The sequence below is a fragment of the Sceloporus occidentalis genome, unplaced genomic scaffold (genome assembly GCF_023333645.1).
Source record: "Sceloporus occidentalis isolate IW3139 unplaced genomic scaffold, rSceOcc1.0.p SCAF_2, whole genome shotgun sequence".
Classification (NCBI taxonomy): Eukaryota; Metazoa; Chordata; class Lepidosauria; order Squamata; family Phrynosomatidae; genus Sceloporus; species Sceloporus occidentalis.
The window spans coordinates 179,329,243-179,355,865 of record NW_028316982.1 but is presented as its reverse complement, the minus strand read 5'-3'; the positions used below and the strand labels follow the sequence as shown (position 1 = coordinate 179,355,865).

At 41.7% G+C, this 26,623-nt stretch overlaps 1 protein-coding gene across 1 annotated transcript in view; it reads left to right on the top strand.

The window, feature by feature from the left end:
• Window positions 1-523: 523 nt before the first annotated feature.
• The window catches only part of GPR143 (G protein-coupled receptor 143), a 28,934-nt gene continuing 2,834 nt past the window's right edge, over window positions 524-26,623 (top strand). The window contains exons 1-8 of the mRNA XM_089508056.1: window positions 524-825; window positions 8,191-8,300; window positions 11,450-11,544; window positions 12,191-12,283; window positions 13,040-13,149; window positions 15,104-15,212; window positions 16,038-16,155; window positions 19,368-19,608. Coding sequence (XP_089364182.1) covers window positions 567-825; window positions 8,191-8,300; window positions 11,450-11,544; window positions 12,191-12,283; window positions 13,040-13,149; window positions 15,104-15,212; window positions 16,038-16,155; window positions 19,368-19,608 — 1,135 coding nt within the window. The 5' untranslated portion in view covers window positions 524-566. The remainder of the gene's footprint in view (window positions 826-8,190; window positions 8,301-11,449; window positions 11,545-12,190; window positions 12,284-13,039; window positions 13,150-15,103; window positions 15,213-16,037; window positions 16,156-19,367; window positions 19,609-26,623) is intronic.

Sequence of the window (26,623 nt, the reverse complement as noted above, 5' to 3'; positions counted from 1 at the left end):
TTGCCTTCTAGATGTTCACAGACTCTCAGTTTAATTATCTGCTCCAGAATCTTTTCTGGTACTGATGTCAGACTAACTGGACAATAATAGTTGGGATCCTCTTTTTTCCCCTTTTTGAAGATGGGAACAACGTTTGCCCTCCTCCAGTCTGCTGGGACTTCTCCTCTTCTCCAGGGCTTCCCTTCTCTCCAGGAGGAGAGCAGCCAAGGCCAAAGCCCTGTAAGAGCAGCTGCCTTGGCCTAAGCCTCTTGTTGCCCCTTGTGTGCAAGAGCCCCTCCACAGAGGCCCACTCCCCCTAGAAGGCGGCCCAAGAGGGGCTCCTGGGTTCTCCTGCAGGGCCCTTCCTTTCCCAGAGGAAGTCCTGAGTCCTGGCTGAGGGAGGGAGGGGAGGCTGGATGGGGCCTGGCTCCCTCCCATCCCTGGAATGGCCGCTGCAGGGGATTTGGAGCAGCAGCCTCCTGACCGGCGCTTCCCGTGACTGCCTGCCTGCCTCCTCATCCCCGGCGCTGCCCTCCCGCCCTCCCTGCCTGCCTCCTCTCCAGAGCCTCCTCTGCCCAGCCAATGCCATGGCCTCTCCGCGGCTGGAGACCTTCTGCTGCCCGAACCGCGACGGCGCCACGCAGCTGGTGCTCTCCTTCCAGCCGCGGGTCTTCTGCGGGGTCTGCGCGGGGAGCGCCGCCGCCGGCCTGGCCCTCAGCCTCCTCCAGCTCCTGCCCAAGAAGGGCCGGGGAGGCCCCGCCAGGAAGGGGCCCAAGGCCGCCTCCTCCTCCTCCTCCTCCACCATCCTCCGCCTGGTCTCCGCCTGCGACCTCCTCGGAGCCCTCGGTAAGTCACCGGCCCCGGAGGCGGCGGCGGCGGCGGAGGCAGCAGCACTCGAACCCAGGGCCCCAGGGGCGCCAGGCTGGACAGCCCTCGCTTTGCCTTCTGCCCAGGAGGAGCTCCAAGGGCCCTCCCTTTGGGGCATCACTAAGAAGCCTGGGTTTGCAGACTGGGATTTGGCCCTGCCCTCCATTTCCCCTCAAGGTCCTACATTCAGGGGGACCAGAAGCCCTCCTTCTCCCCCCCCCCAGGACCCCTCCTCTAAGAAGGAGGACTTTGGGCAAGGCACACTCTCTCAGCCTCAGAGGATGGCGGAGGGGCAGCCTTTCCAACCAAGAGATCTTGCCAAGATCGTGTCAGGGTCTCCTCTAGAAGCCCAGCCTGACCAGACTTCATCCCTTTCTTGGAGACCTGCTCCTTTTCAGTCTTCTGTCCAGGAGGAACTCCCAAATCTCCTCCACTTGGAGCAAGAAGAACCAGGGGTTTATCTTTCTAGCAGGGAGTTTAGTTCTTCTTTTTTCCCTTGAGTGACCTACTTTTCCAGAGCCTCGCTTGCCCTCCTTTGCCCTTAAGACGTCTCTCTGGGCACCTGCTCTAACAGGCTGGCTTTCCCTCATCCGGAGTCCTCCAAAGTTTCTCCAGGCAGCTGGCTGGCTCAAAGAATCCAGGGACACCTTTGCTTTCTGCTGGATCCAGGTTCACACACTTGGTTTCATGCATGAAATTATTAAAGATGCTGTGTATAAAACTGAATCCTAGAATCACAGAATAATGAGACCAAGGGCCCTGATCCAGTCCAGCCCCATCCTGCCATGCAGGAACTCTCCGTCAAAGCATCCCCATTGACAGATGGCCATCCAGCCTCTGCTTAAAGACCTCCAAGGAAGGAGACTCCACTACTCTCCCAGGAAGGAGTCTCTTCCACTGTCGAACAGCCCTTACTCTCAGGAGGTTCCTCCTAACGTGGAGGTGGAATCTCTTTTCCTGTAGCTTGCATCCATTGATCTGGGTCCTGTTCTCTGGAGCAGCAGAAAACAAGCTTGCTCCCTCTTCAATATGACATCCTTTCAAATATTTAAACAGGGCTGTTGTTGTTGTTGTTGTTGTTGTTGTTATTATTATTTCTCCCCATATAGGGACTCAAGGCAGCATCCCTATATATCTAGCATGTGGTCTTCCTCTCTTTCTGCTACCCTCCTCCTTTCCTGGCATTATGGTCTTTTCTAATGTGCCATGCCTTCTCATGATGTGGCCAAAATACAACAGCCTCAGTTTGATCATCTTGACATCCAGGGAAATTTCAGGCGTGATCTGTTCAAGGACCCACTTGTTTGTCTTTTTAGCTGTCCATGGTCTCCTCAGCACCCTTTTCCAGTTCCATGTCTCAAATGAGCTGATTTTCTTTTTGTCCACTCTCACATCCGTACATAGTGATGGGAAAAACAATGGCTTGGACAATTCTAATGTTAGTGCTCAGATATATATCTCTTCTGTAGGCTCTTTTCTAGTTCTTTCATCGCTGCCCTTCTCATTCCTAGTCTTCTTCAGATTTCTTGACTGCAGTCTCCTTCCTGATCAATATTTGATCCAAGGTACAGGAACTCTTACTATTTTGATTTCCTCATTGCCTCTGCTACAACTTCTTTTGCACAGTTACTCTCAAAGGTGCTACAAGATCACTTTGTGTATGTATATGCAAATACTCCCAAATCCAATACCCTTCTGGTCCCAAGACTTTTGGATGAGGGAGACTCAGCCTGTATTTATCTTGAAAGAAAGGGCTGGTCAGTAGGTCTGTCTCCATTTGCTAGTCTCCTCTCCACAAGAGTATTTATTTATTAAATAATATATGTCCATCCTTCCCCATCATCCTGGGATCTCAAGGTAGTAAGTATATGATATAGATACTTTAAAGCACTTCCAGATTAAAAACAAACACGATCATGTGTTATGCAAAACACCAGCTGTTGTTGTTGTTGTTGTTGTTGTTAGCTACTTTCGAGTCAATCTCAACTCATGGCGACCCTGGCCCAATTCCCACTGGGCATATAAAGCGACGTATATCGCTGCGAGTCAAGTTTCCAAGTCGTATTCGAATCAGGTCGATCATTTTCATTACAAAAGGGAGCAAACGGACTTGGTTTTTCTTGACTCATGTTCTTGTTCCCATTGATATTTCTCTGTTGTATTTTGACGCGGGTTTTTTTGTTCCCCGTTCCCATTGCCTTTCTGGAACATTTTTTTAAAGCTGTCAATCAAGCACTTAGGCGATTAGACGTCTAATCCCCCTTTCTTCTTCTTCTTATCCCCCCTTCTTCTTCAAACCACCCCAATATGCAGCAGCCAGCCACCCCTTTTCTTTCGCAAAAAAGGAAACAAGGCCGGATGCAGGAGCCACTTTCAGGGTTTTGGGTTTTTTTCTTTCTCTCTTTTTCCTTTCCGCTCACAAAAAGTTTTTGCCAGCCTCCCTTTCTCCATAACCCTTCTCCTCTTTCCTTTCTTTTTCCCTCCCTTTCCAAAAAACCAGTTTAACTTTCTTCTTTTTTATAAAAAAATAAAGTTTTACACACTCGAATATTTATTATTATTATTATTATTATTATTATTATTATTTGCAAAGAGAGGGAGAGAAGGATGGCTCTGTGGGGAATTTGAAGAGAAAAAAAGATGAGGGGTTGGATAGATACATAAAGAGAGAGGGAGTTGTATTTCTTAGCGTTCCTCCCTTTAATTTTTTGGAGGAGGTGCTTTGGCAGCCTAAGGCCCTTTTATTACAGCTGGGAGCCTCGGGGTTTTCCAAGCTAGAAAGAGGCACCCACTTGCAACCCAATGGGGCTCCTCGTGAGCAAGAGCCTCAGGTCCAGCATTCCTGCCTCAGGAGGATTTGGGAGAAGGCATTTCCTTCCCAGTAAGCCCCCACAAAGCTGAGGAGAGCCTGATTGAGGAGGCTCCTGGCCTCCATAGGTCTCCTCCCAAGCAGGGGGACCCTTCTTCTTCAAACCACCCCAATATGCAGCAGCCAGCCATCCCTTTTCTGTCTCAAAAAAGGAAACAAGGCTGGATGCAGGAGCCACATTCAGGGTTTTCGGGTTTCTCTCTCTCTCTCTTTTTCCTTTCCGCTCACAAAAAGTTTTCACCAGCCTCCCTTTCTCCATATCCCTTCTCCTCTTTCCTTTCTTTCCCCCCCTCTCCAAAAAACCCAGTTTAATTTTCTTCTTTAAAAAAAAAGGTTTTACACACCACCAGGGAAAGGCTATGTGGATGGGGGAAAATGGTGCTGGGAATGCCAGGAAAGAACAAAGCTGGTGACACTCCCGGGACAGCCCCTTGAACATTGGTCCTCCCCTGATTTGGATGTCCTTGTCGTTCCCATTAATTGCTGCGGATCTGACATGGCAGCTGCAAAAAAACCTCTGGAAAAGTGCAGTCAGGATAACCCGGGTTATCCACTGCTGTTTTGGGTTTTAGCTAGAGAAATCGATCAAAGTTGGATCGAACGTGGATTCAAATGGGAATGATTTTCCTTAAACAAGGATCGAACATGAGTTCAAATGGGAACGATGTTCCTATAATACAATTCTTGATTCGATTTATAGCCCAGTGGGAATGGGGCCCCTGCGAATGAGACATCTTCAAGCCCCCGTCCTCTACCTCCCTGCTCAGGTCCTGCAGCTTAGGCCCAGGTCTTGCCGACTGAGTCTATCCATCTGGCATGTTGTCGTCCTCTCTTTCTACTGTCTTCCACCTTCCCCAGCGTAATTGTCTTTTCTAATGAGTCTTGCCTTCCCATAATGTGGCTGAAGTATGACAGCCTCAATTTAGTCAGCTTGGCTTCCAGGAAGAGTTCTAGCTTGATACGTTCAGGGACCCATTTGATTGTCTTTTTAGCTGTGCATGGTATCCTCAGCACTCTTCTCCAGCACCACATCATAAATGAATTATTTTTCTTCCTATCTTCTTTCTTCACTGTCCAGCTCCCACATCTGTACATAGTAACAGGTTATATGATGGCTTGAACAATTCTAACTTTAGTGTTCAGCTGTATAACATCAGATGAAGCAACTTTAAAAGCTACAATAATTTATAATAATGCCCAGGTATGCTTTGAGATCTATTCAAGCCCAAAGGCTTTAATGAAAAGCCATCCCATTGAATCAAGACTAGACCCATTGAATCAACTGACTGTTACGTCAGATTTAGTGTAGTCTACACACACACACAAAGGGGGAGGATGTCTGTTAATTGGATTTAGGGAAAATAAGCAGGAATTTTGATAATATGTTTGCAGTCCTGGGATTAAGAATCTGGCAAAGTTTCAGTCCGACTGTATCCTTGCTGTGTTTTAAGAGAAGTAAATCTTCTGAGTTCAGTGTGACTTTTTCCTACAGAAGGGACTAGGGGGTTGCACCCTTAAAGACTAATCATATTCTCTTTCAGAAAGTAACCACTCATGAGGATTTTCAGTGGTGTCTATCCCACTTGAACCCCCAACCCAATCCATATTTTATAGCAAAATGTTAAAGGTAAAGAGTTAAAATTAATATACAGCTCCATCTTTGGGATTTTAACAGCCTTCCAGTGTTCCATTTATTTTCTTTATTCTGCCATTTTCACAGACGGGTATTAAGCCAAGCCCCTTGGTATGAAAGGAATCCCTAAGCCCTTCTTTTGGATCTTACAGTCAAACCATGGTATTCACTCTGGTAATCTGCAGTTATATATCAGAAGTAAATTTGGGGCGGGGTGTGTGGTTCTAACATTAATTTTGTTAAAAGTAAAATTAGCCTTCACAAAGGAAACAGGCCATCTGTTTGAAGGTAAAGAAGAAACATGGTAGTTACTTAGCACATATTAGATGAACTATAAGTCAAGTTCAAGGGTCCTGAGGAAATGTAATACGGATGTAACAAACACTGGAGATACACACTGCCTGTTGTTTTCTCTCTGGTTTTCAGCAGAATTGGCTCCCAAACAAATTAACAATTAACTGTCTGCTGTGGAGAAAATATGTCCCACTAGAAGTTTTTGAACTGCAGCAACCATTGTCCCTGGATAAAATAGCCAAAGTGAGTTGCAGTCTAATAACATCTGGAAGGCCATTCATTTGCCATAACCACATTAATGGGAAATAATTAAATTATATAGTACACTGCAGCCCCTTCCTAAGTGTATGTTTAGTGGCAGCCTATACTTCTACTTAATAAGAGCCAGCATGATGTAGTGGCTATGGTGTGTTGGATCAGGATTCTGGAGACCAGGCTTCCAATCCTCACCTTGTGAGTGAGTGAGACCTTGGGCAAATCTCACTCAGCCCCAAAGAAAGGTAAGACTAATAATCTCTGACCAAATATTGCCAAGAAAACCCTGTGTTAGGGTCACTTTAGGGTCTCTGTAAGTCAAAAACTACTTGAAAGCATACAACAAGAACAGCAACAACGCACCAAACTATCTAGATGATCATAGACATTACTGTTGGTGATATCAGAGTAGATAGGAGCTTTCCACTAGTATGCAAGGTTGTGTTTAGCAAGTTGTTCAGAATTACAGAGCAGACTGGAAAGAAAGGCAAGACTCACCTCACATATAACACCAAATTGTGGTTTGCTGTTAAAAGAAAAACCCTTTGAGTTTTATGTTCTCTCCCTTATGTGTTCACGTTCCTATCCTGATTTTCTGGTTTGCAAGTAATCCTAATTTGTGATTACATCAGCATTCCTGTGTTCCAGTATGGGCTTGCCCAACTCATAAATTGAAATCTACATTTGAAATGGTAGTTTCCAATTCTGATTTGGAGTACAGGTGCAAACCACAGTTTCATAGTTCTGTTTTTTTATTATATGAGCTACCAGCATAACATAAATAAATCTATATTTTGTTCTTAGTATCCTTTGCACAAACTATCAATGTTTATTTTTATTGCTATGTTTGGAACTGGATGTACATGCCTTGCTTGTCCAGATATTCATAGAACTGGAAGAGACCGCAAGGGCCATCTAGTCCAGTTGTTAACACTGCACGCCTCAATGCACTGAAGGAGCTTCTAATTAAAGATGCTTAATAGTGCTATCAAAATATATTAGCAAAAATACAAATAAAGAGTATATAGACAGTGTTGCAGTTTATAATCCCCACTTTTGCATAGTTCTATTTTTTGTGTAAATATAAAGTGGCATTGCTTTCTGGACATGAATGAGTCTGCATGCATAATTTGCAAATGTATTTTCACACATGGTGGATATATCTCCTTTTGCATTTCCTGTATTGTAAAACTTTGATTGTAATATAATTTTGGCAAAAAGCTGCCCTTTCTTACTTTTCACAAGGATAATATGAACTTGATTCAAAAGTAGGAGAAATAGCAGTACCTGCCTCCTGACACCATCAGCTTAAAATGTGAGCCAGCACTTTCATCTTTCAATGAACTGAGTGTTGGGTTGAAATTTGTGTGCTTTCAAACTCCAAATGGCCTTAGTTCATGAATGAAATCCATAGTTTTCTCTCTAGTTATTCGTATGACCCTGACAGCATTTTAAAGCTTGAGCTTGAGGGCAAGCATGTGATTCTTCAAGCTTGGAAACTCTATCCATGAACTCCATTCATGACTCCATTTGAAGGGTGTAGCTTGCTAGGGCATACAGTTCTAGCTGTTTTGGCCATCAATCCACTTGTCTGGACATCAGTGTACTTTTGTAGCCTCATGCAAAGCTGTTGGAAATCTCTGTTTCCTTGTACAGTTATCCCTCCATATTTGCGGATTTGATATTTGCGGATTTGATTATTCACGGATTTGATTAATAGGTTCTCTCTGGGAATGTTTAGGTCCTCCAGTGCAACTCTGTGGTCAACTTTAACTTAAAGTTGCACTGAAAGACCTAGAGATTCCTAGAGAGATGTCCTCTCAGTAAAAACATGGTGTTTTTGTTATTTGCGGTTTTTCCATATTCACGGGGGTCTTGTGCCCCTAACCCTAGCGAATATGGAGGGACAACTGTAATTGTGCTCAAAATATTTGCATAAAACAAAAAGACAGCAGCTTCTCAGTAGTGACACCCAGCTCTGGAATTCCCACTCAGTGGAGATTCATTTGCCCCATCACTTGTGATTTACATACCAGTTGAAAAATGTCTTGTTTGAGACTTTGAAGAACAGGCAATTCTTAATGTTTGATTAATTTTTTCTTATTTTTTAATGCTGTGCTATTATGTTAATATTTTGTTTTTAATTGTGTTTTTATGTAAGTCATTACATATGAATTGGGCTCTTCCTGAGAAAGGGTAGAATATTAAATAAATAAATAAATAAATTGGAAAATAAAACTAGCTTATGAACTTAGACATCACTCATTAACTTTCATTTCTCTCCCACTTATAGGTATCATATTCAGATCAACTGTTTGGTTAGGGTTTCCAAACTTTGTTGCAAACATATCTGTGGTGAATGGGACTGATGTCTGGCCTGCTGCCTTTTGTGTGGGAAGCGCGGTACGTATTATATGTGGACATGAATAAAATCAAGAGTAGGGGAATTGGGTAATGTTCAAGGCTAAAAGTACAGATTCTCTTGTCTACTGGCACAGTTTCAGAACCTCCATCTGCTCTTTCAGATGTTTTCAAAATGGTTAACTGACCTGAGGGCACAATTATATATTCAGGTTTCTTCGGCTGAAGCAGTTTGGCAAAAGCCCCACTACATCAGGCAAATATGATGTAAGGTACCAGTGTGGCACAGTACACTTCCAGAACTCCCTTCTAATAATGAATAATAACTGATTTTGTTGACATGCTTGCCCATAGGCTCAAGCTTTAAAATGTTGCCAGAGTCATGCGAATAAATGAATGAGTTGCAGCCCAGTGATGAAGCACATACTTTGCATTTAGAGGGTGCCATATTCGAGCTTTAACATCTCCAGTCAGGTTTAGGAAACAGTCTTTCTGGACACCCTACAGAGCTGTTACCAGTCAGTATCAACTGTACTACATTAGATAGCCTAATGGTCAGACACAGTATAAGGAAACTTCCTATGTTTTCACATAAGTAAAAGGCAGTCAAGTAGAGCTGCAGATCTTGTGCATCTTAATCTACTAGTAATTTCTGTGAACACAATGGGGCTTACTTCTTTCCTTTATTACACAGGATTGTGTGGCAGAGGTTTTTTAAAAAAACAAAATAAAAACTAGTTAGCTATCATTGCTTTCAATAACTGAGCCAAAAACATTAAATGGGGAATGAAATAGGTCTTTTGGGACTAGGACTCTAGACCTGTAAGCAGTATAAAGTCTGGCTTACTTGCAGGTAATTCTGACAGTGGCCAGTGGAGAAAAAGACTAATAAAGAGATAAAAATAATCCAAACTAAAATGGAACTGAAAGGTTTAAAGCACTAGAAATTCCAGGAGCTGAAGTAAAGGAAGGGTAGGGTCAATTGCAAGCCAATTTAAAGGGGAAAGTATGCAAGAAAAATCAAACTTCTATAGGGAAGAATGTTAGGACATGTAAACACAGACACCAAAGGTCAGTTATCTAAGGTCTAGTTGTGGGAGAAAAATGTGAATTATCTAAAGATAAATGCCATGGAATTTAGTTTAATGGAACCTGTACATTCCAACAGACGTCTATGAGAGAAACAGACAGCTGTTTTCAGGACAAATAATCGTTTTCACTTCACTGTTTTCCATGTACATGAAAAGGTAGCTGTTGCAATTTAACCCATATAAAACAAATAGTATTTGGTTCCATAAAGGGTTCTGAACATGTGTGGAATTGTCTGACATATCTGGCTTGCACCTGTTTGGGCAAGGCTGATGAAGAATGCTGAAATTTGGTGATGGAGCCAACATTTTTTGCCATCAATTACTGAATATAGTCCTCACCATACATATATATCCTGCTTTAATCCAGTTTTTAGTCTGAAATATACTGCCTCCATACCCTAAAGGCACCTGATCTCATCTCATCTTGGAAGCTAAGCAGGGTCAGCCCTCTCTAATACTTGGATCATAGAATCGTAGAGTTGGAAGGACCACAAGGGAGACAGCCAATGAATCCCAGGTGTTGCAGGAGGAGGGATAGATATTTTTACCAGACTGCCAATGAATACCAGGTCATGTAGGTTGTATTTTAGAGGCAGGAACTGGCAATACCACCTCTGAGTGTTCCTTGCCTAAGGAAACCATATGAAATTCATAGGGTTACCATACGTCGACAGGTGACTTGAACACACAGTAGACCAATTAAATTGGGGATCTTGTCTGCATTGGCCAGTTTATTTGGGGGCAACTCGGAGTATCTTGGCCATGGAGCTGTGCTGAACCTCCCCTGTTACCATGGCCAGGGGACACCAGGGGCGCTGTTTGCCCAGGTGTCCCATTATGCTGACAGGCACAGCCATTACTGTGGTGAATAGAACAAAGCACTCAGCCTTGGTACCATGGCTGGGCATCTCATTCTGACCTCAGAGCAAAGCAACTCATGGCAGTTGCACCTGGAGGCACAGTGGGATGTCCATGCAAATAGCCACCTGGGATCAGAACGGCATTAACTGGGGGCTTTTAAAAATCCATGATAAGAGGGGTATACACTGGACTGTTGGTGCCAGACTCAGAGGCCTGCGTTGTCTGGTCTCTCCCGAGAGGACAGAGAGAGATTGGTTTATTTGCTCCATGTAGGCAAGGCTAGTGTTGATGTAGCAAGTTCCCATTGTTTCAGTGATTCTGTTCTACTTCAGATTTAAAAATGGGTTCAAGCCACTTTCCTTTTTAAACTAAGAAATGAGCAATACATCTGCAGGTGGTTCAACAAAGGTATATGCATATATATTCAGAGCACAGCTCAGAGCACAGCAAGAGGGCTGGCTTGCAACATCAGCTTGCCTTCCATTTGACTAACCATTCAGCTACAACGAAGAAAGAACCTGCTGTAATACCAGCAGCCTTCCTGTCCCTCATGGCGGGATTTCTGACACCACACTACTGACACTATATGTGTGTGTTTATTTCCAGAGAGCAATGTTATCTAAGTGGTCGGCATGCTGGATGGAGAGTTGAGATCAAGGTTCTTGTCCCCACTGAGCCAGGGTGGGTGATCTTGGGGCAATTTGTGTCACAAGATGCCAGTTGTAGGATAAAATGCAGTGGAAGAGAGCCACATACACATCATTAGTTTCACTGCAGGAAATATGGAATATAAATTTGGCAAGCCTCATTTTTGTCCTGCCAAAGTGGCATATAGTCAGCTTCAGAACAAAAACAACCTCTGATGTTCACATCCCGGGGGGGGGGGGGGACAATGGATAACCAGTTTTCAAAAAGTTTACTTTAGTTGTAATACCAGCCTTTTATGTTTCATATGTTTTTAAATGTTCTTACCATAATTTGTGAGTGGAGTGCACAAGAGGGAGGCTCTGTAGTCTGATATATCTGCATATGTAAAATTTGCAGAACTGAATTAGAACAAATCCTGCACATGAAAAACACATAATTCATGAGAAATTTTGAGTCCTAACAGCTTTGATTTACTTTTCTTCATGCTTTATTAAACAGATCTGGATGTAATTTATTAAAAGTAGCACTATTCTGATCAACTTGTTACTCTAAGGAAATTAGACATTTAGGATTTTTTTTCTCCCTCCACAGATGTGGATCCAGCTCCTGTACAGTGCTGGCTTTTGGTGGCTCTTTTGCTATGCTGTTGATTCCTACCTGGTTGTTAGAAGATCAGCAGGTTTAAGGTACCAGAATTAAATAAAATCACTTTTTTAAAAAAAGAACAGTATTTTCAGTATGTCTTCTCGTTAATGTATCTTTGTGGTTTAGATCTGACATATCTTTTTGGACAATGTTTCGACTTTCATTACTGTTCCCTCATTTTCTCTGTCAGCATTCACTTGGCTTTTTCTATTCTTATTTTAACTGCAATGTGCTTATGTCTTCATTAAGGGTTCCTAAATGACACTATATGCAATATGTACAAAACAGGCATTGCAGAGTTAAACTGGAATCCCTTACAAGCTGATGCTAAACATTGGAACAGAAGATCAGTGACCTTATTGTTACATAGGATGAGAAGACAGGATATGTACAGTGGACCCTTGTTATACGCTGGGGTTTGGTTCCAAGATCCCCCGTGTATAACAAAATCAGTGTATGCTCAAGTCCCATTAGATATAATGACATAGCAAAATGGTGTTCCTTATAAAAAATGGAAAATCAAGGTAAATTTATACTTTTTGGGAACATTTTCAAACCGTGTATGCTTGAATCCATGTATAAAAAATCCGTGTATAAGAAGGGCCGACTGTATAGTGTAGAAGTAATTTTTAATGTTAATCAGTGCAATGTCCTTATCTTCTCCCCACCCCTGTAATGTTTTCCCAGTACAATTGTGTTATATCACATGATGACGTGGGGCTTGGCCATCCTGCTCTGTGTGGAGGGAATTGCTATGCTGTACTACCCTTCAGTTTCTAGGTATGCATAAATTTGCTTAGCTTTTAACTTCATTTCTATGGTTTTCTTGGTGTCTCCGTGAATTTTATTCGACATGGCAAATGACAAAGCCCATCAGTTTCAATCAAGTAGGTTCAGCCCATGCCTGTTGAGGAGTATGTCATTCAAAAACCAACTCTTCTACCTTGTGTCTTCATTTTGAAAGGGTTCACATGTATATGAAGGGAAATGGGCCTTTCAAGATGGATCAGGGCTTTGTTTTAAGGTACACAATACAGCAGTTTATCTGAAGCTGCTTAGTGTCTGTATGGGAGATCACCTTGGAACCATCTGTCCATGAAAGAAAAGTGTATGTGTGTGCTATAAATTAAACCATATCAAGAGATCCCAAGACAGCATATAATTAAGAATGTACTTATGTTTGGTTTTGTTTAATTATATAGGCCAAGACCAAGCTAGAGCAGAGCTTGGAAAACTCTGTGAGGACTAGTTCCTAGCTGGCTTGTCCCTACATTTTTGACTTACTGACCATCATACTTACATATTTAGTGGTAGCTGCAGATATATTACTAGATGGTCGAGTGGTCTGCTGTTCACACTGTAGACCCAGCAGTAATGAATGAGTGAGGGCCACTACATGTATGAACAGGCTCTCCACTAGGCAGGAAGAAAAATAAAATTAAAAGATGTAATCTGTCCTTGAATTTTGTAACTGTGCTGGCCAAATGGCTGTAATAAAATTATTATTATTATAATCTGTCCTTTTCTTTTCATCAGTTGTGAAAATGGTCTGGAGCATGCAATTCCTCATTATGTCACTACATATGTTCCGCTAGTTCTTGTTTTGCTGGCCAACCCAATTCTTTTCAGTAGGACAGTGACTGCTGGTAAGATTACTATCTGTAACTGTATTTTTCAGTTTTAAAAAACCCCTCAAATAATTAACAGAGTCAATCCTACTTACCTGAGGATGGGATGGCAAGGAGGGGCAATCTACATAAGAACATCTGCAGTATTCAAAGTCTTGAGAATGACGAGTGGTTCAGCACAGGCAAAGAGATCTCTTCTGCGTGTTTATGAATGAATATAGACAGAAAGATAAAGGGACCAAGAATTTCTAACATGCAAATCAGGAGCCATTTATTAATATATATAATTCTCAAGGTATCCTGTTTAGGTATCCAGGGTTTTGCTTTTCCCTGAGCTCTTACTCTTTCTTGTTACACATAAACACATGTTAGAGAAGTGGCTGGAAGCTAGAGAGAAGAGGGGTAACAGCACTGTGGATGCCCATTTTAAGAGGGCTATGGATGGAAAGCTTGAGTGGGTCTGCAGACATGTTTTGTGCCTGACATGTACATTACAACAGAAGTTATAATGAAATGCTGTGGGAAGCAGCAGTTTTGGAGGTGAATGAGTGAGAGTAAGAAGACTGAAAAGATGGTGGGAGTGAGAGAGAGGTTTGAGAGGATGAAACCTAGAGTTGGTGCTACTCCAAAAGCCATTAGTGGCCATTCCGTAACACGTTTCCAGGAAAGAAAGAAGCAACTGCAGGCAATGGACACAAATATAGGAACAGTCCTTGGCACTTGAGGGTGGGATTAGCATGCAGAGCACAAAAGTAGGTGATAGCTTGAAGACATATGAACATTATGTAACACTGACCTTTATATAAATACTCAGAGATCAATGCTATGATCTTGTCCTGTTATTTCTCTGGAGTACATTTTTAAATGAGTAGCTGCTATCACTATATGGAAATAACAGGTACTTCTGAAGTAATTCAGGTTTCAAGTAACTGTCATCATTTTGGAAGTTGGGCTGCTGGTGCTTCTCCATTAAGCTGAGGAGACTATCTGTCAGAATCAGAGTTATATGTATTGGTTGTGCCCTTGTATGCTTGCAAAATTACTGTATAAACTCAACAATAAGTCAACTTCATGTATAAGTTAAGGGCAGATTTGGGAACCAAAATTATGGATTGATAGTACCTGTGGATAAGTCAAGGGTAAAACCTAGGGACATGTAACAAAGGATGTAAAGGAGGAAGCAAAGGAAAACAATGCCAAAGAACTTACAAAATTCTGGCAGGCATAAGTGTTTGTAATCACCCTAAAATCTGGTTGAACGAGGCAGGAACTATGGCGAATCATGGCTGTACAATGTGTGTGGGAGGTGACCAGATTCAGGAGGAACTAAAAAATGTGCACATGTTGAAAAAGCAAAGCAAAGCAAATGATGATTATGTATAATTTAACTTTAATGTGCTATTTTTGCCTTGTTTTAACCTGGAAAAGATGACAGACATACAGCTTTTAAATGTCTTATTCATATACTTCAAAGTTTGCTTCCTCTTAGTGATCCTTTGAGGAAAAGTGTCAAAGAGCTGCGTCTGCCACCATTTTCCTGCCCAGGCATTCAAAAAGATCAGAAGCAGATTCATGGCAGAGGGAGTAGAGAGGGGTTTCGGTGGTGTTTTAGGTTTCCTGGAACGGACTAAGCTTTTTTTTTTAATTAAAATTTTTAACTTATACATGAGTATGTGCAGTATATTACGGATCTGCTCCGCACTTTGGCCTGATTGTTACAGGATATAATCATAATAATTATGAAATAGAAATTAGCATAATGTTGATCTTCTGAATACACTGGAGCCCACTAGTGGTTTAAATTTGGGCCCAGTCCTCCAGGAAACTGTCCCAAATAATCCTTATTGTGCTAAAGAGTAAAAACATTTCAGCTGCATAGAGTGACATCTGTCTCCACTGTCATCATTCAAATTTCTGTGTCTACTGCATAGATAACATGGCATGCCCAATATACCTTGTATCTGCTTTCTAGTTGCATCTTTATTGAAAGGAAGGCAAGGGATCTACACAGAGAATGAAAGACGTCTGGGGACAGAGATCAAAATTCGTTTTTTCAAAATTATGTTGGTGGTCGTTATTTGGTAAGACAAAAATTTCCACCTAAATAGAATACTTTCTTTAGATAGAACTTGTACCTGGAAATCTGTAGGTTTGATTTTTTGTGAGGTCTGCAATTGAGAGCTAATTTTTACTAATATCTGAATGTTGCACTCTACGTTGGATCCAGACCTGTCCCTTTATTTTTCTTTTATCTATTGCTGTTGCTGAAAATTATTTCCTGTAATAACTGTTCCCTCTTCATATGTCACAGTGTAGCATGGCATGAACACAAATTACCAAAATTAAGTTCCATAAATCATAATCCTTTAGAAGAATTAAAGGCCTGGTACATATGTTGTCCAGGCTGGCGGTAGCATTTTTTCCTCCGCAAGGAAGCTACAGCTTCCAAACTGCATGGCTTCCCTGTGGAGCAAAAAGACCCCGCAAAGAGCGTGTTCTTTTAAAGCCGCAGGGGCGGCTTAACAAATGCTCCACTGGCGCACTGGTTAAGTAAGCGCTGTGTGGCAACGTGCGGATGCGGTGCGGCGCTCACATAACAATTGTGCTGTACTAGGGTTAGGGATCTTGCAGTTGCTGCGCAGTCCCTTAACCCTAGTACAGCGCCAGCACAGCACATTAGCACTGTCTGTACCGTGCCAAAGTTAGCTTTTTTATTGATTCTTTTTGCTTCAGGCTGTGGAAAGGGATTCTAAGCCAAGGAGTTCTTATACTTCCATTAATATTTCCTCATGCTACTAGGTGTGAATATTAGCATTAAAAAAAGATAATTTTCAATATGCTTTGAAAACATGGGATTTATGTAAAGCAAATCTACCTCTTCCTGAATATACTTACGCCTGTTACAGCTGGTCACCAAATATTATCAATGAAGCCCTCCTATTCTACCTGGAAATGCAGCCAGATATCAATGGAAGCCTCTTAAAAAATGTCCGAAATGCTGCATTGATCACATGGATCATCATGGTAAGAGCATTCCAAATTCTAAGTGTTTTGAAAGTGCTATGTAGACCTTTTCCACTGGCAACACTTTATACTTAAGTTCTTATCTAGCCATTTCAGGGATGGTCAAACGGTAGGGCTCTGAGAGCCATGCTATGGCATTTTAGTCTCCTCCACAGCTCTAGAGGATGGTATCACAGCACCACAACCACCATTTGAAGTGACTGCAAGTGACTTTGAGTTACTTGTGATTGCTATTAGGTTCTCTCCTCCCTCCTCAGTTTGGATGAGGTTCTTCTGAAACAACATTATTTAGTAGAATCTTGCCTGGATGTGCATTTCTGGGGAGGCCCAAAATGTATTTTTCATACACTTTTGGGGTGTGCTGTACTTCAGAGGGTTCCACAAGCCACACTGGGCCTCCAAAGTGCCAAATGAAGCCTGCAGACTGCTCAGTTTGTATTTTGTGTCCAGAGCAGGTGTTACTCATTATTTTCTCTGCACACAGCCAAATCAGAGACTCAGAGAGAAACATATAGCGTATTTATTACATGAAGGTACAGCCTGCAAGCAATGCTTGGTAGGCTTTAATTATAGCCTCTATAGATGTATATAAAGCCATATTACTACCAAATTTCATTCGCATCCACAAAATATACAGGGCTATACAAACCTGCTGCTCATTTGTTTACTGTGATGATAACGCAGTTTTCTTGGTGTAGATGACAGCTCTCTAGCTGTTGTTGAACTACAGTTTCCTTTATCCCTCATCATAGGTTATGCATTCTTGGGCTCATGGGAGTTGCAACACATTTTGCTAGCTGGTTTAAGAAGATAACCATTTCAGCTAAATACAGAGATCCTCCTTGCTTCAGAACTGTGTTTTCTATCCCCATAAATAGACTAATCAGCTAAAATTCCTATGATCTGTAGAGTATATTTCTTTAATGGAGCAATAGCCCTGTTGAGAAATATCAGGCTAAGATAAAAAGAGGTAGGGAGGTGGACAAGTGAGTTGACCAGGGAAGAAACCTCTTGGGATATTGATGAGATGGTTGAGAGAAAATGCATAAAGCCACCCAGAAAATAGCCAAGTTGACTTCCTCACCACAGTATTCTATGTGGGTTTTGCATTTCTGCTCCTGAATTGTAGCAACTGCCATCCTTATCCCACCAGCCATACCTATCCCTGTCAGTTGTTTCCTTCTCCTCCGTCCACTATCTCTTAGTCCTCTTTCCCCACATCTCCTATACACCATAATAGACATTCCACTACTTTCTTTTCTTCACATGTTATCTGCTTTTAGAGCTCTTTATGTCACTCCTTTCCTTTAATTGTGGTGGGTTATCTCTCCTCTGCACACATCTGTCTTTATGTGTGTGGTCCCTTTCCCACTGCCTTGTCTTTAACTCTTTTTCCTACCCTTCTTCCCCACAACAGAGTGGCCTGACTGATTCTGACCTCTCTTATATTTAAATCTTTCTCACATCTTGACATAAAGTCATATATAATCTTGGAAGCTGAGCAGGCTCAGCCGTGGTTAGTACTTGTGTAGAAGAATGCCAATGAATTTGAGGTGCAATGTGCTATGTTTCAGAAGAAGAAATGCCAAAAACACCTCTGAGGATTCCTTGCCTAAGAAAACTCACGAAATTAATGAAGTCGCCCTAAATCGACAAGTGACTTGAAGGCGCATGCACACACACACACACACACACACACACACACACACACACACGTGTATTTATTTGTAGGTGTGAGAGCACAGAATTACACCCTACATTTCTTTATTGCAGGGATGGTGAACCTTTGTTACTTTGGTGTAGAGTTGCCATAATCCCTTGCCATTGGCCATGCTGGCTGGTACCTCTAGGTCCAAAAACATCTGCAAAACAAAAGTTTTCCCATCTATGCTTTAATTTTTTTAGTTCTGCTAACCCATTTGCCACAACAGTTCCTCACACGGACTAACCACAAACTTTATATAATACAGTCAGCCCCCAGTATCCATGGGAGATCTGTTCCAGACCCACCCGCCCACCCCCTGCAGATAGCAAAATCTGTGAATGCTCAAGTTCTGTTGTTCCCAATGGCGGTGCGTGCACATGGCTGCATCACCCTTGGTGACAGTGGAACTCATTGGCGGGTTAAACACCGCCATTTAGTACGTAATGAATACGTACTAGGGTTAGGAAGGGGCGGTGCTTCCGCACCCCCCTAACCCTAGTACGTATTCTGTACGTACAATATGGCGGCGGCCGTTCCACACGGCCGCCGCCATATTTACGTATCGGACGCTGTGCGTCCGAACGTGTCGCGGCGTCTATGACATCACGAGTGCGCCCCTGGTGCCTCGCAACGTCATAGAGGCACCGCTTAAAGAAGCTCCATTTTGGAGCTTCTTTTTTGGTCCGTGCGGGAGCCGCGCGGTGTGGCTACTGCGGCTCCTGCACGGAGCAAATGGCGGCGGCGGCAGACCGCCGCAAAGCAGCGGTCTGTAACCCGCCATTGTCCCTAATAGTGTTGTGGCCGTGTGCATGCACCATCACTGTGTTTTATGTTCTAGGGCTGGTGGGAGTTGCGTATCAGCAAATGCAACACATTGGCGGTGCAGCCACATGCACGTGCCACCATTGGGGACAATGTGAGCTTGCTGTCCACGTATGGTTGAATCTGCGGATGACAAGTCTGCAGCTGCTGAGGGCCAACTGTACTAGATGTTGTTGTGGATGGTGTGGAGAGAAGCAGCTCTGACTACTTCTTCTAACATCTCTCACGACTACTTTCTATGGTGCATACAAAATAGATGTCAGGGGGACCCCTTCCTATTTCCCACCTTTATACCAGAAAAATTACTAGGTCCATGAGACCGTCTTGGCTTTCACACCAAGCCTTTGGAATTCCTGCCCTTGGAATATGTCTCCATAACTGAGGTTCCATCACCTTCATCTGAAAACATTTTTGTGTAGCAGGATGCTTATAGACTTCTATGAATTTGCCTGTTTGTCATCACCAACTTCTGTTTTTACCTCTTCTGATTACTTTTTATAGTCTCCTTTCAACTTACAAGTTAGTTATGATTGTAATATATGAATTGTGTATTTCATTGTAATTAATTTTCCTTGAAAATAATATGGTTATTCACTTCCTAGATCTCCACTTACTTCAGGGTCTTGTTGCTATTCATCAACACCTCTCTTTGGGATATAATAACTCCTTTCTTTCTGTTGTATAGGGTGTACTGAACCCAATGCAAGGCTTTCTTTTCACACTGGCTTTTTATGGATGGACTGGCTGGAAGTTGGATCTACAGTGGCGGAAAAGTGAAATACCATGGGAGTCGATGTCCACATCAACTGCTGCTGAGAATGCTTATGGCTTGCCAGGCGAAAACTCTGTGAATTTTCATGACTCAAAGAAAACGTCAGTAGCACCAAGCCATCAGACGGATGAAGCCTTAAGCATGCTGTCTGAAGGTAACCTTGGCAGTGACGACAGGCTTAGTAGGAACTCTCCTGTCTACCAGGGCTGGTAAATCTCAGGGCTTTTTCACACATGCAAATTCATCATTTAAAGGCCTCTATGGGTGAATGGGCCATATGGATATGAAAATATTTTTGTTGTTTGTATATCATGTTAAACACTGCCAGTTCATCTATGCTGCTACCAATAAGTGTAGAACAGTTCAGGGATGTCTGTGAATTGTGATTTAGGTTGTGACAGAGAACCTATCCTTCCTTATTCCTTTATATTATTCAGTAGTTACACCAGTAGTACATCACTTTTTTATTAGATTCTTCCCACTCATTCCATTATTGTTGAATGGTGAGTCAACACATAGATAAATCCCACTGGTTTAATTGGTTCTAGTTGGAACTAATAGATTTCAGGCCAATGTCTGTGAGAACAAAAATAAGAGGTGACTTTGAAATAAAAGTGCATAATACTACTGTTACCAGATTGTTTCTTGGATGTACAGAAACTATTAGCACCTATTAGTAAATTCCTTTATAGAGATTGTTTTAATGTCTTCTATAACTTGTACTTACAGTAGAACATAATTTTGTTTAATAAACTTATTATGGAATCATGTTACTCTAGTAGCTTTCAACACTAACTGAAAATAAAGTTCTAAATATGGTGTGGTATTATATTGCCAATACCTCGGTAGTTGCAGTTGCTTACAGCCATCCTCTTGTAGCATGTGAAAGAGTATACTTGGTTATGCATTGTTGTTAAATATCTTTAAGTTGACTTTGACTCATGGTGACCCCAAGAATGAGACCTCTCTAAGCCCCCTCCCCTCAACTACTCTGTTTAGGTCCTGCAGGCTCAGGGCTGTGGACTCCTTGATTTATTCTATCCATCTGGTATGAAGTTTTGCTCTTATACACAGTTGTAAGGCAATCTTCAGATAATAATAATAATAATAATAATAATAATAATAATAATAATAAATGTTTATTTATAAACCGCTTTTCCAACAATCAAAGCGGTGTACATGTCGTTAATCAAACAGTAAAAACAGTAAAAAAGAGTCTACATCATAAAATACATATTAAAATAGAATTAAATTCAAACGACAGTAAAAGCATTGGATAAAAAACTGTTAAAAACATAGCAATCTATTAAAAACCAAACTGCAGAAACAATAGGGGAGGAAGAATCTTAGATGGAATTGGGAGGGTAGGCTTGTTGAAAGAGATAAGTCTTTAAAGCCTTCTTGAAGGCTTCCACCGTTCCACTGTGGCGGATATCTTCAGGGAGGGCATTCCATAAGGAGGGCGCTACAGCTGAAAATGCCCGTTGCTGTGTTGTTACCAATCTCACTTTAGGGTGGTCGAGTAAACATTTTCCTGTAGTTCTGAGCGTGCGGGGAGGATTATGTAGGGAGAGGCGTTCCCTCAAGTAACCCAGGCCCAAGCCATTTAGGGCTTTAAAGGTAATAACCAACACTTTGTATTGGGACCGGAAACGTATAGGCAGCCAGTGTAAAGATTTTAAAATAGGTGTTATATGGTCGGACCTCGGTGTCCCCGTAATTAACCTGGCTGCAGCATTTTGAATCAGCTGCAGTTTCCGAATCTGATACAAAGGTAGCCCCATGTAGAGCGCATTGCAGAAATCCAAACGAGAGGTTACCAGCGCATGTACTACCTTTTCTAGGTCCCTCCGGTCCAGACAGGGACGTAGTTGGCGATTCAGCCAAAGCTGATACCAAGCATCATCTGCATTGGTTTTCTCAGAAAGATTCAAGAGAAGAAACAAGCTTGAATCTGGCATTATTATAGGCTGCAGACACAGCCCTGTGCTGAGTTGGATGGATCACATTCCATTATTATAACCAGAAAACAGTGAAGTATAGATGGTGACAATAGATTTTATGATATATATTTTTTTGCATTTAGAGACTACCTTTCCTTCAGTGGGTTCAAAGCGGCATACATGGTTCTTACCCAAATTCTGTTGTGTCATCACAACTTTTTTTAATTTCATTCTTGTTCACTCTCACCTAATAGTCTGAAAGGCAATTTTAAAATTTTTTACATAGTGCAGGAGATTGGATTAGATTACCTTTAACATCATGTCCAACTGTTATCATTCTCTGTGGATCATATTGGTTCCCAAATGAGTACTAGTAATGTAATTTAGTAGTTTTATGGCATAATGCTTTAGGTGTTGGACTACGATTCTGAAGACCAGTGTTCAGTTCCCAGCTCGTGGCAAGTCACACTCAGCCACAGGGGAAGGCAATGACAAACCTCCTCTGAACATATTTTGCTAAGAAAGCCCCATGATAGGTTCACCTTACGTTCTCCATAAATCAGAAATGAGTTGAAGACACACAGCAACAACAAAATGTCAGTTTCAATTGCATAGACTCCATAGAGTCTCTTCCAAGAAATAGACCAATCCTAGATACTTCACTACTGGAATCGAATTCTAAAGTAACAGTGAAGTCAGAACTAGTGGCAAGTGGGACATCATCCTATAGCTACTTCACTTAACTAACATGCTGATTAGGATACAGCCCTTCTTAAATGCAACTCCCTGACATATGGGAGCTTCAATAAACGTGGGGAGTTATCAGTGGAACATGTTAGGTGAGCAGTGAACCAAATGGTCTCTCTACATGTGGAGCTACAATTTCCATAAGTTATTCAGAATGGTGAGGGGATGGTCAGAGTTGCAGTCCAACTTTTGGAAGGCTCCGTTCCCATGTTTAACCAAAAAATCATGGTGGCTGTTAATTGAATTCTCATATGGTCATTTCATCAGACAGGTGCCTCTTGAAGCTTTCTGGACAGATGGCATAGTGTGCATCCTGTGAAAGAATAGTGTGAAAAAGAATTGCTCTGAATATCCTACCCATCCTGGCTGTAGCCCACACTGGCTGCTGAAAGCATATCCCAAAGGGGTTTCCATCAATTCAGAACAGGTTTCTGGGATGCTTTGGGGGCTGTAGTGAGTCCAGAGATTTAATGCTGCCCAAGAAAGTCAGAGCCAGCATGGCATAATGATTTGAATTGTGGACTATGACTCTGGAGACTAGGGTTCAAATCCAGGCTTGGCCATGGAATCCCACTGGACGAGCCACACTCCCTCAGCCTCAGAGGATGGCAATGGCAACACCCTATGAAGAAACATGCCAAGGAAACCCCATGAAAGGTCCCAGTTAGGGTTGCCATAAGTCAGAAATGACTTGAAGGCACACAACAATAAGAAAGTCACCAGATCCTGCCTGATCTTGGAAGCTAAGCAGGCTTAGTCCTGCTTAGTACTTGAATGGGAGACTGCCAATGATACCAGGTGGTGTGGGCAATATTTTAGAATATTTCTTGCCTAAGAAAACCCAGTGAAAGTCATGGGGTTGCCATAAGTAAACAGGTGACTTGAACACCCATACCCTGCTCTTGTTCAGGCAGAAGTCCAGTACTGGATCCTGCCCATTGCTTCATTTCAGTAAATTGTTTCTTAGCACCTGTGGATGTTCCTGCCTTTTCTCTTCATTGTATGACACATCTTTCCCAAGTTACATCTGAGCAGAAGAAAGCCAGCAAACCTGTGGGCATCATTTCGCTTTGGATAAGGATATTATAAAGCATCCTTTTTTTCTATGAAATAAAGTAATAATGCAGCAATGTGTATATGGTCGCTTATAGCCAGAGAGTATGTTTTTAAAAATCCCAGACATCCTATTCTGGTTTGAGTGTTGGACTATGAGTACATAGTGTATATGAGTACAGAGTATATAGAGTGATGTCATGGAGATCATCCTCATCCTAAAAAAATGAGTAGTTATTGGGTAGTGTAAAAAAGTAGCCATTAAATAAAAAACAATAGGATGGTCACCTTTTAAGGTCACCTTTTCAGTTCTATGCAGAGATGATTTTAAAGGGTTTCAAGAGCTTCTGCCAAGAGTGATTAGTATATGTGGTCCTAACATGGATTAAATATTTGCATCTTCAGTAATGGCATTTAACATTCCTTTAACATTCCTTCTGGTCCACAAACTAATTTTTCTGGAATCACTCTATCTTTTGTGGCTGATGTGGGATTGGAAGTATGATATTTATAGGTTAAGGCAAGCTTGTTGTCTATCATATTGTATTGATTTTAAGTTTCAACTAAGACACTCTCTTCAAAGCCATGCCATGTGATAATAAAATGTCTTGCCATCTAGATTGATGCGCTACTGATAGGTGAGATACAACCTCTTCTCTGGCAGATGTTGTACACAGTGTAATATAGTATTTAGAGGTTTGATGAAGCTCATTAGGTGACTTTAGGCCAGTCACTCTCAGTTCTTACCTCTCTTACAGGGCTGTTATGATAAGACAGAATGGAGGAAAGCCACATGAACCACTTTGAGCACCTTTAACTTTACAGGCAGGATAAAAATGTCAAGATGAAAAAGTTTGCGTGTCTGAATGCAATCTACATTTTGGAGTGTTAAAGGAAAGAAAACGTATGTTTATACATCTTATAAGAACATGTTACCTCAGCTTCTAATACCCCCTCCATAGGTACAAAGACAGTGTATAAAATTAGATGTTGACATTTACACATTCAGGCCCATTTGAAATATGCCACCTTTATATACAGCATCTAATATTTCTTCTCATCAGATTTATGTTGGGAATACAGTACAAGGGGGCAGAAGATTATGTTTGTCTACATATGAAATACAATTTAAATCAATGTGAAGTTGAAGGCTTTCATGGCCGGCATCCATAGTTTTTTTGTAGGTTTTTTGGGCTATGTGGCCATGTTCTCGAAGAGTTTCTTCCTGATGTTTTGTCAGCATCTGTGGCTGGCTTTGGCTGTTCTGCTGCTCAGAACAGATGTCTGGAAACCAAACCTTTTGAAGTGGTTCTGGCTGGGATCAGGAAAGTTTTATAGGACTTGTTCTGTTTGTTCTATGAGCTGGTTTTTCACTAAAATGGGATTGAGATAGGTTGAAACCATGCTTATGTGCAGGTACTGCAACAGGCACCTGATTAATCTTGTTTCAAAATGAAGGCGAGGGGAGACTATTATTGTGTGTGTTCATGCATCCTCTGTTATGTTGCAGATAGACTTGGAGGCTGTTGTTGCTACCCTGCATCATGTTTGTGGAAAGCAGTCTTGCAGCACCTTTGAGACTCTGTGCAAAAGAAGTTGTAGAATGAGCTTCTGTAGACTTTGTCTACTTCTTCAGATTCAGGATGGAAGTTGACCAAGTCTGTGAAAGCTGATGCTACAACTTCTTTGGCACAATTAGTCTCGAAGGTGCTGCAAGATCCCTTTGTATACTGATATTCCAGACTAACACAGCTATGTCTGTTTCCATGCTTGTGGAGTGTAATATTCCAGGCTGGCACTTATTTTTACTTCTCACTGTTGGCACATTCCTACAGCTATTTGGTGTAATATTTGGCTTCTATACTGCAGCAGGGAGAAAATAAAAGGCATTGCTAGGATAGCAGAGTCTAGTTGCAATTCCACAGCTGAGAAAAAACAACAGGTATTGTCCTCTGAACAATGTCTCCTCTCCTGGTGAAGACTTCTCTTTTTTCTCAGCTATAGAACTGCAGCTAGGAACTGCTCACACACTGTCAACCAATAAATAGCTATAAGGATGCATGTCAGTAGTATGAAGTTGCCTTGTATGAAACAGGGCATTGTGAAAGGAGATACTGAACACCTGTTTTCACAGCATCCCAAAGGTTGCAAGTGTGGGTATAACCTTGCTTTATACTCACATATCACCAACAGAATTCTAGCCATGCATGTCTGCTTTAATAACCAAACCCAGTTTGTGTTGAAGAATACAGGAGGCCAAGGAAAAATTATCTTAAGATATTTTGCATAATGCAGAAACTATATTCATTTCCTCTAATAAAAGGACCAGATTTAACAGGGCAAGGGGGAATCACCTTGCAAACCTGAAGACTGCAGACAGTGCAGAAAATACTCTACAGGTCTGATCCTACCATTAGGCAGATTAGGGGAGCTACCTCAGGCAGCAGATTTATGGTGTTATAACTATTCATTATGGCTCATTATTTAATTCATTAGTAGTATATTTTTACTGGCCAAAATGAGGAGTGTTCATGGAATTTTCTGCCTCATCTGCCAAAATAACTTGGCAGGATTTGTGCGATAGGCATTTTGAGGTGGCTGGGTGGTCTTCTTTATTGCTCTACCTTAGGCATTAGAATCTCTTAATAGAGCTATGATGGGCAAATGACTGGGAAAATGAAATTATGTGTATTCAAACAATTTAGGTTCCTTTTAAAGATTACACCTTCCCCCACCCACCCATTATTGTTTAAAATGGATGGTTTATTCCTTAACTACACAAAACTGTTGGAACCCCTTCTGGTTACATATGTTGCCTTATGGGTCAAACTTTAAAAAAAGAATCTATTCAGCAGGAAGTATGAGGCACATGAAATATCCAACAACCAGTTGAGCAATATGGGCCTTAAGATTAAGTAAGCAAAACAAACTATATGGACCTCACTGTGCTACTTGTCATCAAGGTGGCTGACTTGATGGCAGTGGGTTGTCTGCATTTCTAATGCCATAGTTAGAAAACTCTGTATGAACTACCTCTTTGAGTATGTTTAAACTGTAAAACTTCTTTGACGCTTAATTCTTAAGTAAAAAAGAGGTCAGAGTGGGAGTAGGCATGAAAGTAGCAAGATCTAAAGCACAAACCTTGGCTTTTCTATCTAAAGTGGTGAACGAGCTGTGTGTGATTTTAAATCCTGAAAATGCACTCAGTTAATTCTTTTACTACTTGCATTTTAAAACCACCTAATAAATGTTCTCTGAGCAACACAAGATAAACTGAAAATGTAAGATAAAAGGTAACAGTAAAACAATGACAGTAAAAGAGCATTTTATAAAACAAGCAGAAAGGATAAAAACCTGAAACTACTTGAAACTACATCTTTGCGGAGCACATGTTTAAGCTGTTTGTACTCCAGATAAGAGGAATGT